At 37.3% G+C, this 13,265-nt stretch overlaps 1 protein-coding gene across 2 annotated transcripts in view; it reads right to left on the bottom strand.

Annotated features, from left to right (window-relative positions):
- The window catches only part of UNC5C (unc-5 netrin receptor C), a 399,182-nt gene that overhangs the window by 159,908 nt on the left and 226,009 nt on the right, over positions 1-13,265 (bottom strand). For both annotated transcript variants that reach the window (XM_015566112.1, XM_006753893.2), the window contains exon 2: positions 4,969-5,190. In XM_015566112.1, the coding sequence (XP_015421598.1) occupies positions 4,969-5,190 (222 nt within the window). The remainder of the gene's footprint in view (positions 1-4,968; positions 5,191-13,265) is intronic.

Below are 13,265 nucleotides of genomic sequence, written 5' to 3'. Positions count from 1 at the left end.
CTGGCCTGGTCACCCCCAACTGCCCCCCGCCCCGTGTCAGCTTGATCGCCCCTCATGGCCCCTTTCTGCTGGCCTGGTTGCCCCTCACTGCCTCCCTCTGCTCCGCCAGCCTGGTCACCCCCAACTGCCCCCCTGCAGGACTGGTCACCCCCAACGGCCCCCCACTGGCTTGGTCGCCCTTGTCTGGTCACCCCACACAGCCTGCTTGTTCTGTCTTTTGGTCATCCCTCACTAACCCCCCTGCTGGCTTGGTCGCCCCACGCAGTCTGCTGTTCAGTTGTTTTGTCGTCCCTCACTAACCCCTCTGCCGGCCTGGTCAGCCCACACAGCCTGCTGCTCAGTTATTTGGTCATCCCTCACTAACCCCCCTGCCGGCCTCGTTACCCGACTCAGCCTTTTCGGTCGTCCGTTAGGTCATCCACTTGGTTGTGATGGCCTCTGGCTCTTTATATATATAGATTACCAAATCAAGAGCTTCTGAATATTGAAAATTCTAAACCATCTGATCTGCTTTCCACTTTTCTGTTTCTAATATTACATATTTGCAAGAAATGCAAATGTGGTTTAAGTGATGGAAAGGCAAACAATTCCAGTAATGAATGAACTTGAATCAGTACATTTTATGATCTGTGGTATAACTTTGCTCAGTGAGTAAAATAATTGTTTGCTTCATACTTCAGAGCAAGTGAGTCTATTTAATATTCCATATTTAAAAGGAAACATTTTTTGAGTTAGAGAAGAACTGTCATTATTTTCTTCAGCTTATTGTTCTTTAGTTTTTCAATGTGAAGTTACCTTTGATGAGAATATATTTGAATGCAGTTGATTATTTTCAGCTGCAAGGCAATGTATCTGATTGCCACTAAACATGCTTCCAATATCATTATTCTAAAATGAAGGTATTTATAAAGATTAATTGGTTTGCAATGACTTCTCTCCGTCCTGTCATCTGAGAACCAATTTTAATTTTTAAATACCAAAAAGATTTCTCCAATTTGTAATATATTTCAAGATTTAATGTATTCTAACATGTCTTGTGATTAGGAACCATTAAGATCCCAACAAAACTATAACAGACTATTTTAAGTGGAGATTTGAGGACCAAATTTTCGAGTGTATCCAGCTTCAGAGATTAAAAATAACACCAACAAAACCAAGCAGTTCAATTTCAATACCAGTCATAATATTTCTGATTTCACAGGAAAGCAAAGAGCTTTAACTATTAGAGACCTACGCATTTCCCCCAATACTGTAGAGATTGGAGACGTATAATAGCAGGCAAAAAGATGCAATAAAGTGCTTTGAGCTTACCCCTTCTCCCCCAGGTTTCATTATTTATTATGAAAATAACACATTCACAGAATTGGAGGGAAAAAAGAATAAAAGAAATCTCTTATCACCCCAGATTCTGAGCTTCCAACTACTTGTTATAATTCTCTAGAAAATCCCAATGCATAGACAAATATATGTGTATCCTCTTTCTACATAATAAGAAAATATTATATACAGTTCCATACTTCAATTTTCACTTAAAATGTCATCTGAGAGATTTTGCTATAGCTTTATATGTGGAGAAACCTCATTGCTTTAAAAAGCATCATAGTATTCCAGCCTAGGAATGAACAAACAGCTGTTGATAGGCTACTGTAACAAGGGTACAATGGACAACCTCGCATGTAATCTTTGTGCTCATTTAGACTTTTACCTTTAGACTGTCTAAATTTGTAATTAGTGAAGAAAGGGTACGTACATTTTAGTATTGATAGTTATTTGCAAACTGTCCTTCAAAAAGATTGTGCCAATCTCATCAACAAAGTATGAGATATTCTCTATCCACTCCTTTTTCAGCCCTGTATACTAATGCCTGTTTTGATCTGGACAGCATCTCCTTAGATGCCTTTTAATCGTTTGCCTTTTTTCCTATATCTCCATGTTCAAACTCTGCTGAATTTTCTAATGGGTTGCTGATCTTTTGATTAAATATCTTTAAGAGAGGGAGGAGTATTGAAGGGCTGGGTGGAAAAGGTAAAGGGATTAAGCAAAACAAACAGACAAAACCCCACACATAAATAACAGTATGGCTAATACCAGAGAGGGGGAGGTAGAAGAGGGTAAAGGGAGGATAAATGGGGACAGAAGGAGACTTGACTTGGGGTGGTGAACACATAGTACAATATACAGATGATGTATTGTAGAATTGTACACCTGTAACCTAGTAGAATATAATTTTATTAACCAATATCACCTCAACCCTACATAATGAAAGCATAGTATGCAAATTGTCCCCTTGACTGGAGTTCTTCTGGGAGTTTGACGGGGTGGAACCAACCAGGGGAAGGGAGGGAGTGCCCGTTCGGCAGCCGGCAGCCATTAGGGACCCTGCCAGTGCACAAATTCCGTGCATTGGACCTCTAGTAAATTCAATAAAAAAAAAGAGACATAGTTATATATTAATTAAATTAGCCCTTTGATTTATATACTTGTATGTTCACAGATATAACCAGGTGTTTTTTGTATGTTTGTTTTAGTGTTTTTTTTGTGTGTGTGTGTTTTTTCAGAGTGAGGGTCTGTACCTTGGTTTTCTTTGGATGTTCAAATCAATAATCTATAATAATAAAAGGGTAATATGCTAATTAGACCAGACATCTTCCAGATGTCAATCTGGACATCCTTCCTGATGAAGCCAGGGCCAGAGGGCAGCCAGCCCGGGTCCCAGGTGCCTGTGGGCAGCCAGAGGAGGGAAGCCCGGGTCCCAGGTGCCTGCTGGTGGCTGGAGGAGAGAACCTGGTGCTGGCACCTGGGGGAAGGAACGCCTACTCTTGCACATATTTTCGTGCATCAGGCCTCTAGTGCTTTATTATAAGACTTCTCCATGTTGTCTTCATTAAGAAGGCTTTGTCCACCAATGAAACCAACCAACCAACCAACCAACTAACCAACCAATTTAATTTGTCTCCTAGTGATGATGGTGGTGATGATGATGATGACATTAAAGCCCTAAAATCTATAATTTATTTTATTTTAAATATATTTTTTATTGATTTCAGAAAGGAAGGGAGAGGGAGAGAGAGATAGAAACATCAGTGATGAGAGAGAATCATTGATTGGCTGCCTCCTGAACTCCCTACTCTGGGTTTTAAGCCAGCAACCCGGGCATGTGTCCTGACCGGGAATTAAACTGTGACCTCCTTTTTTACTTTTCCACCTGCCTACCTTGTGATTTGAAAAATCATCTTTATTGCATTGTAAAATGCCTTCGTTGTTTGAGTATTCTCTTGTCAGACATTCCCAATGTCAGAGCATTTTTGTTTTTATTTCTAATATTCCTACGTAGGCATTTTCATTACTTTGGTAAAGAGAAGCCTAAATATGTTTGTGACTCTCATTTTAACTTTTATGATTTCCTTCTTTTCTTCTTACCATTAAAACTTCTGTGCTTGAAATCTTTACAAATAAATGAGCTAAAACAAATAAAATTCAATTCACTTGAGATTTTGAAGACATCTGGTGAAGTTATTTTCTGAGTAATTAGACCAAGAGGTGGGACAATTCCCTAAAGTCAGCTACCCTGCAGTTGGCTACCCAGTCATTTCTGCAGTCATCAGCTCTCATGCAGTGAGCATATCGATTCGCAAACTGACAAACAATTGGGTAGAGCTGCCACCTGATCTTTCTCAGACCACTTGTGTTATAGAAATATATGCCTCACGTGTGTTTTAGAAAGATGCCTCTTCTCAGCCAGTTCACAGTATGCTGTTTCTTTATGTCCCACCACCTCAATATGCTCTTTATGTTTTAAGAGATATTAAAAGCAGACCCCACTCAAGTGCTGGCCTTTGCTTGTCCTTGGTTAATCCCACAGTTGGATACAAATATAATTAATTAATATTTTCAAAAAGTATCCATATTTAAGAATGAAAATGAAGATATTTCAATGCTTCCACTTTTGTCATATATGGCACTATTTAGCTTAAGAATATGGATCAGCGAAGTCTTAATATTTAAAATATATGTCTTCATCTTATAAAGTCACAGATCTGGAAGTGATCTGAAAGTTCACATTGTTATTCTCCCTGCTGGAGAGCAAAAACACTTAACCCACTGTGGAAAGACATTTATCTTTCCAATTTAAAATAACTTTAGGAGATTCCAGAACTCTCTTAAGTTACCCACTGTGGAGTAAATAATTGCTATCAAGAAAGTTTCCTTTATAGCCAAGCTAAATTTCACAGGTTATTAAAATCAACTTCGTCCTCTCTACGCTTTTATTATTACTGTTAAGAATATTCACAGCACAATACAATCAGGAGTTTGAACCATGCCAGGAGCAAAGATACTCTGGTCAAGTTGCATCTTGATAGATGGTGACTGCACTCACCATTTCTCTTCTGCACGGACCCCACACTATCACTATTCCCAATCACCCTCAGTTTACCTTTAGCTGAGCTAAGTAATTAGGGTTCATTTTTTAAGATGTAAGTTAAGAATACAGGATACTTTGAATCTATAACATTTTAGATTGTTTGAAAAAGTATAAGGAGAAATTATCCACGTGAATTAACATTGGAGAGTCATGTAAACAAGTCCAATTTATCCTGAGTTGAGTATGTTCCCCAATCACAGGCTATTTAGACCTGACACCAGTCTTGATACAGAAGTGAAATCCAACAGCATCTTTCACTACAGCATTTACCATTTCTTCAGTCTATTAATTCTCATTATTTATCTTAGCATGAACCATGTTTTAGTTCCATGGAATCCAACAGGAATCAAGTCAAGATTTATTTATCACATTTTACTTTGCAACGCATGAAAGGAGATCACCAAATACTAACCAAACTGATTCAAACTTTTGGCCACAGAATAATAACTCAATTTTCAGTTTGACTAATTGAAAGGACAATATGACGACATGCTAAAGTAGTAAGTGGATCCTAAGTCGTAGTCCAAATGCAATGGAGAACTTACCAGAGGTTTCATCCACTCTCTCATCTACTATGTGGTCCTTCTGATGAACCCACTCACTATTGCACTTGAAGTAGATCTGGGTGGCAGGGCTGGCTTTACAATACAGGTTCACAGGCTTATTCTTCACAATATAAGCTTCTTCAGGCTCAATCAGGAAATGTGGCAAAGGTTCAGGTGGGTCAGATGGAAAAGTTTCTGGCAATTCATGAAAAAAGTCGTCATCTGGTAAAAGAGAAGAAAGTGGAAAATGTTCAAACATAGTAAACACCTGCATTTTACTTGCTACTCATTTAAAAATAATGTCTTGTAATCTAAGGAAGCAATGTGAATGACTGCTGTGCACTAGGCGGTACGCTAGGTCTATTGACTGGTTGCTCAGTTAAAGATTTAGATTATTCTCATTTTTGTGCAGGGCAGAACTCAACATCAGGGAGAATAAATATCTTACCCTGGCACACAGGTAGAAAATAGCGGAAGTGACATCAGGACCCGGGCTTGTCTTCCTCTAAAACTGGGATTTCCAGATATAGTACTACACATCCCACTGTACAGTGTTACCCTTGAGAGTTGATTAAAGTAAAAGCAAATTTTGAAAAATTCTTTTGAAAAATACAAGGTTCACAGGTAAATCTTTGCAAGGAACTGAGAAGGAATATTAGAAACATGAATTAAGGATCAAATCCACCCTTATTTTTAAAAGTGCACCACATAAAATATTCATCCATTCAACCGCAAATATTTATTGAGTTCAGAATTATGCTAAGTACTAGAAATATAGATGATAACTTCAATTCAGACAACAGGAGAGCCACAATGGAGCCTAGAATCTAGCAATTCTGTTTGATCTTATTTTGAAACTACACCTCAAATGTCAGATGTGTTATATGAGAAGTCAAACCTATTTTCATTATATTACTAAATATTATTATGAAGAAGAATAGTCTCATTTTTACATCACTGAAAATGTTTAAGTATATTGCTGTCACCTGCTCTTCTAACATTGATGAATAAAAAAACCCCTAAAAACCCTTGAGATATTTGCACATTTTAAGGTATATTTTCTTTTAATTTGGGTTATGCATAATTCCAAATTTTAATAAAAGTGCCTTTAAAAATATCCTTACATTTCATCAAAGTGAAATAAAAAAAATAGTTTTCCAGCCCGGCCAGTGTGGCTCAGTGGATTGAGCGTCATCCCTTGCACCAAGAGGTCATTGGTTTGATTCCTGATCAGAACACATGCCTGGGTTGTGGGCTTGTCCCCAATAGGGGACTGCAGTAGGCAGCAACTGATGTTTTCCATCGATGTTTCTCTCTCTCTCTCTCCCTCTTACTCTCTCTCTAAAATCAATAAAAATGTATTTTTTAAGAAAAGTCTTCCCATACACTGTAAATAAGTTAAGCCTGATAATTCTCTTCCTATGAGGGGCAGAGGAGACTACAATTATTATTAATTCTCTATGTCGATTAAGCACCCCAGGCTAATATGTAAATTTAAAACTCTGAGGTCACAATTGAAAGTTTTTACAAGTTCTATAAAGTATATATAGATAGCAATCAGTTGAAGACTGATTGCTCAGATGCTACTTTGCAACTCATTTCATCAGTCACTCAGTTGCTGACCTGTTTTGGCAGACAGCCATGGACTATGTGGATGTTTGTCCACTAAGGACCCTGGCCGGGGACTTTTCATGTAGGTCATGGGATAGCTGTCAATCAGGAATGCACCCGGTCTTTGCCTATTTGTTTTGCAGTAAAAATTGGCTTTACTTGCATCCCAGACAAAACTAGCTTTCAAAGCTGCTCTACCATTTTAAATTCCTGACACTGGATGTAAATGACGTTTCCTGTGGCTAGCTTCCTTTCTCACTTTTTTTTTTTTTTAAATTTTCTTTCTTTAGGCAGAGCATCACTCTGGTTTTTCTATTGTTAAACAACAGGATCCAAACTGTCAGGGTGCCACAGGATAACTCCGCCTCTGTCAATTTCAGCTCCTTTGGTCAATATGCAAGAACACTCAAAACTGCTTAAATAAACAATAGTTCAGAAAGGCAAAGGAATGGGGAATTGAGGTATTAGATCCATCAGCACGGAGCTGATGTCTTGAAGGCATTGTTCAATTTTTTCTTTTGAAGCACTGCCTGTTATATGTAATGACAGGCTGCCGATAATCAATAAAGCTTCATAAAATATCAGACCCGAACGCTGTAAAATGTTAGCTATTGTTTTTAAGTATTGTTCATGAAGGCAGAGGGTCAATTAGATTTATTTTTACTATTGGTGTATATTCATACACACAAGAACTTGCATATGTCTTTCATAACAATATATTTATTTAGGTATGCAAAATATAAAAAGCCGCCCAAGTCATTGATTTAGAAGGTGAGACTTGTTCCTTTAGAAGGAATGATGATTACAAGACAACTGAAGGCTATATATTTCCTTACCTTATTCAATAATGTAACAAAAGTACTTATACATTTACATTCTACAGAAAGATAGAGAGGCACTAAACATTGATTACCCTGCCTTGCCAAAGCATGTATTTCTCTTTTCTGATTATTTATTGTACACTGCTGTGAGGTCTAAGGGAAGCTGAGGAAGTCACACATATCTTCAAGTCAGAAGGAACACTGTTAAGTTCAGGGGGAAAAAAGTAATTATTCAATAATGTACTTTAAAAAAATATGTGGACAAAATAACTTTGTATTTTCTTAATTTGGGGTTTTAAGACAAGAGGATTACTACAAATAAAGAAAAATAATTCTATGTCTTGGTTTGAGGCTTTATAAAGTGTTGATTTTTCAATATGTTTAATGACATTTAAGATGCAAATTATAATAGGAATTATTTCTATCATTTGAAATGTTTTCATCATGTGGTAAATCCAGTGTTTCTTTTGCATATAATTCTAGCTATGTAGGAATCTCATGTCTTAAATTTGATCTAGAAAGATACCTTAACTAACTATAGCATATTAGCTTAGTAATATTTCTCATAATATGCATACAGCATATTTAAGTCTATGCTCTAGATGAATTCACATCAGGCAATATGGCGCATCATTTCTAGTATTCAATTCAGGTGTTGGGAATGACATTTATGAAGATAATTTTTAAGAATCTGTGCCAGTAAGGTATGTATAGTGGGAGTGATATAACAACATGCAAATGGGTGGTGAGGAATCCCTCATTCCCCATTCACCACTGTTAGCTTGAGTACCAGGCCCAGCCATGGAAATCTGCCCAGATAACTGCTCCCCGGCCATCAGGTTAAGCCTGCTAAGAGGACGCTTTCCTTGCTCTAGACAAAAACGGAGTCAGCATTAAATTTAAAATAAAATGGTATTTCAGAAATTGTCTTTTTATGAAATGGATTTTTTTTTCCTAGAGGAAGTTTTAAAAATCAAACAAGCAACCCAATTCTCTTCAACCAAAATTTTAAAGGGAAACTGCTGAGTATTTAAGGAACCAGCATGGCTACATCTATATGTATTTAACAAGGAAAAAATGATCCTAACTAAACACCATGTGTATTTAGCGAGAAAAAAAAGGACCATGTACACATTCCTCTCCAGGAACATTTAGTTCCTCTGCACTACGCATTTGCCTCACACATATGTGGAAGAATCCACTTTTCAGTTTTTGCAGCCAGTTTTATGCAACTATTCCCAATTTTTAAAAGCCAGGCCTATATAGAAACAAGTGCTTAACACTAGAATAAATACTCTTTGAAGGCGGGGACTACGTTGTTTTCATGTTTACTTTCCATAAGTCTGGCATAGCGCCAGGCACAGTACAGGAGGTTAATAAAAACCTTATAGAAGCATAAATATTATGACAACTTTGATCATTCCTAAAGGATTCACAAGTTATGTTAGAGCTTACGTACCCCCCTTTTATGTAATGATGTTTACTTTGAATTTATATTAGTTCACACAAACACTCCATCCATGCTTTTGTTCCGGCCCTCCGGTCCAGTTTAAGAACCCATTGTGGCCCTCGAGTCAAAAAGTTTGCCCACCCCTGGTAAAATGTCTCAAATTCAGTTACACATACAGTGTTGTAACAATAACATCTACGAACTAACTGGCTAGGAAATTTATGTGGCCCACTGCAGAGTGAAAATCCGGGAATCCTTGTTAAAATGTATGAATAATTCAGAGACAGTGACGGCAGAGCATTATACTAAGCCCAGGTCCTGGGTGACAGGCCGGGCCCCACAGCCAGGAAGCTAGCTCTGTGTCAGTATCTGAGCGTTCCACTCCATGGGATGTCTGAGGAATGACACTGCATCTCTATCAGTGAAGATTCATTTTGGAATGCATTTGGTGTTCCCCAGCTTCTTATGGTAATTAGATGTTTTTTGGAAAAGACATGGCTTTTCAAACTATGAAACCGAGACTCCAATCAGTTCTCTAAGCACAGGTGCCTGCAATGGTGTGCAAGTGAAAGTGTGCGGTTTTATCTGTTCATGTTTTCCTTTTGGATGTACCCCAGTGCCCACCACGAGCCTGATCCAAAACAAGGAAATCCCTGCCCCAGGGAGGGAAACTTTGTCAAGTCCCGAGGGGACTGTAATACAAGGGATGATGAGGTTGGAGATTCTTCTTTGAGCTGGTAGACTGTTTACTGAGATCGGTTCCTAGCATGCACTTCATTTTATTATACAAGTAAGCCAACTTTCTGATATTATTAAGGTCATGCTGAAAACTTGGATGCTATGAAATAATGATTTAATTTTTCAGTAGGGAGAACACTGAGTGCTTGCTCTTACCACTTTATTTCTTTTTTTTATTTATTTTTTAAAATATATTTTATTGATTTTTTACAGAGAGGAAGTGAGAGATATAGAAAGTTAGAAACATCGATGAGAGAGAAACATCGATCAGCTGCCTCCTGCACATCTCCTACTGGGGATATGCCCGCAACGAAGGTACATGCCCCTGACCGGAATCGAACCTGGGACCTTTCAGTCCGCAAGCCGATGCTCTATCCACCGAGCCAAACCGGTTTCGGCACCACTTTATTTCTTAATCAAAATATCTGAAGAGGCTCCTGAAGTCTTCGGGTGATCATAAGAACTCAATGTGTAAACAACCACCTCAGACTGGAAACTCATTTCTGGTAACACGCCACAGTTATTCCAAATGTTTATGTTGTGTAGAGGCACACCCAGATGCTGACATTGACTACATTATGCTATTTGGGCAACGTGACTGATTAATTACATTGCTAAATACATTTTCTACATGGAGTTCATTCAAGTTAACAAAATAAAATTTTCTGAGTTGGCTTTGTGTTGTACATTGAATTCAGTATTAACTTTGAGCTATCATTGCCTTTTTTATTTCGATATGACATAACTATTCATTTTACCCTCCTCTAATACTAGACTTAGTTTCCTACTTTCTACTATTACTCAATAATGCTATTGACATTCTAATCTAGAAATCAGGTAAATCTCAGTATTTCCTTTCTCTGTTATCTCACACAGCCTATTGTTTTGTCATTTATATACAAGAAAAGAAAACTTTGCACCATGTATTATTTTTATAGACTTTCATTCCACCTAATTCTCGACAGGAAAATATTATGCTAGGCACATCAATCTAGGAAGTTTTTGGTTGCTGGTTTTATTGCTATATATCAAGCTTTAATTTTCATCAACTTAATATATAAGTTTCTGTATTTCAGAATCATAAGACTTAAACTATTATTGCTTATATCATAAAATATAGGACTATTATCTCTTTGTCAGAGACCTGAAGCATATTCTGCTGTTTTGATTAAAATATCCCTTGGAAGACAAAGACTATGGTCTATATTTCAAGCAACATATTAATGGATTCATCATTTAAATTTAAGTAGCTGAATATATAATGCCTTAAATGTATTGTGCAATTTGGAGATACTGAATAATTTCCAACTCCACAAGAAAAAAAAAACTTTTCTGTTTTTAAAGACACACTTTCTACCTAACCCATGTCCATACATTACCCACAGTGACATGAAGTCAAGATGCTCTCTGACATGCACTCACCTGTGAAACAGAGGCACCTCCTCTGTCTCGGCTTCTCCTTCTGCTCTAGTTTAAGCCTTTATGATCTCTGACTTTTACTAATATAAAATTGTTCTATGTGGCCGAAACCGGTTTGGCTCAGTGGATAGAGCGTCGGCCTGCGGACTGAAAGGTCCCAGGTTCGATTCCGGTCAAGGGCATGTACCTGGGTTGCGGGCACATCTCCAGTAGGAGATGTGCAGGAGGCGGCTGATCGATGTTTCTCTCTCATCGATGTTTCTAACTCTCTATCTCTCTCCCTTCCTCTCTGTAAAAAATCAATAAAATATATTTTTAAAAAATTGTTCTATGTGTTTTCCTGCCTACCCTCTCTACTTCTGCCATGTGTATATATTGTGCTCTTAGAAAAGTTTTTCAAAAACTTATTTACTCTCTCCTTCAAGTAATTTAATAAATACAATATAAAGCAAGATGGCAAGATTTTTTTCTTTCAGATTAGTTCAAAAATATTGAACGATTGATGAGGGGTTAAGGTAATGTGAACTTGTATATACTGTCTGTGGTGTAAATTGGTATTATAGTAGAGAGATAATTTAACAATATAAATAAAAATTAAATCTCTGAATATCTCCAAATAGGTTATCCTCCTAATTGGAATCCATGTAACAGACACAATCACACATGCGCGCGCGCACACACACATACAGAGATGTTCACTGCAGCATTGTTTATTTAAAAAGTAAGTGTAATATAACAACAGAAGGCAGTTGGAATTAACTATTTGAATGAAACTGAGGACAACTAAAATCACTTGAGGAATGGTTAGATAATTATTTGTAATATGTCCTTCCTAGAGAATACTGTTTCAACCATAAAAATAAGGAAGCAGATTTTTTATGTATAAAATCAGAAGGACAACCATTATTTACTAAGCAAATAAAGCAAGTTCTTAGGCAATCTGTATTAAAATGATGCCACTCTTTGTAAAGCAAAGAAGGAAGATGAAGGAAGGAAGAAAAGGGAGAAGGGAAGAAAGAAGGAAAGAAGCGTGTTAGTGTGTATGAGTGAGTGTGTGTGTGTGTGTGTGTGTGTGTGTGTGTGTAAATGGCTGCTTCAGTAAGTCACAAGAAGTGTAAGGTAAAGCCTACAAACCGCACACACAGACACATTCACAGGAATTACTTATGGGAAGAAGACTTGAAGGCCTTAAGGGGAAATTTTACCTTCTATTTGAACTAGGTCTTACAAATGCCACATCATTCCCGCCCCCCCAATAATACATTATTGATGATTTCAATATATTTAATGTGTTTTTTTTAGTTTTTATTCAAATTAAGAAAATTAAATAATCCCATGTGCAACTATTGCTTCAGTCTAGAACAGCCGTGGGCAAACTACAGCCCACGGGCCAGATCCGGCCCGTTTGAAATGAATAAAACTAAAAAAAAAAGACTGTACCCCCCTTTTATGTAATGATGTTTACACTAAATTTATATTAGTTCACACAAACACTCCATCCATGCTTTTGTTCCGGCCCTCCGGTCCAGTTTAAGAACCCATTGTGGCCCTCGAGTCAAAAAGTTTGCCCACCCCTGGTCTAGAATAACCTCTTCAGGGTTCTTCACTAACTTAGACCAACACAAATCAATTATATTGACACCATAAAGCCTTATATGATGTCTCCATTAAAACATGTTACTTGTATAGCATTTATTTCATTCTACCTAGTTTACTTCATTTTCCTCTTATTTTCCATTGCCTACTGTTCCTATCACTGTGACCTCTGACTTTGAACTAAAATAGTTTACTATCTTTCTTACATTTTGTTCAAAAACAAATATTTGTTGATTTGCCTTTTATATGCTAGAACTGTCACCACTGTGGTAATTGAAGCTGCATTTTATCTCTCAATGAAGTACTTTTACTTATAAAAAATGAAATAAAAGACATTACATTTATGATCACCTAAATTTATAATACAAATTGGTCAATTAGTCTAGTGATGTAAAGATGTTCATAACTTATCAGTACTTGACATTCACTTTAGAGTGCTTTAATTTTAGGATATTTGAAAGGTTTGCTAAGATATGTAGAGACTTACATAGTGAGTTAAGGAAAAGTTCTATGTTCTTACTCTCTATTAATAGTTAGGGCTACAAATCCTATACTCCTACTGGAGGCCCAATGCATGAAGATTTGTGCAAGAATAGGCCTTCCTTACCCTGGCTGCTGGCACCACCTTCGCTCCAACCAGAGCTGTTTTACTGCCTTCGCTC

Source organism: Myotis davidii, unplaced genomic scaffold (assembly GCF_000327345.1).
Source record: "Myotis davidii unplaced genomic scaffold, ASM32734v1 scaffold252, whole genome shotgun sequence".
In the NCBI taxonomy this organism is placed as follows: Eukaryota; Metazoa; Chordata; class Mammalia; order Chiroptera; family Vespertilionidae; genus Myotis; species Myotis davidii.
Note: the sequence above shows the minus strand (reverse complement) of the source record. Positions and strands in the feature narration are given on the sequence as shown.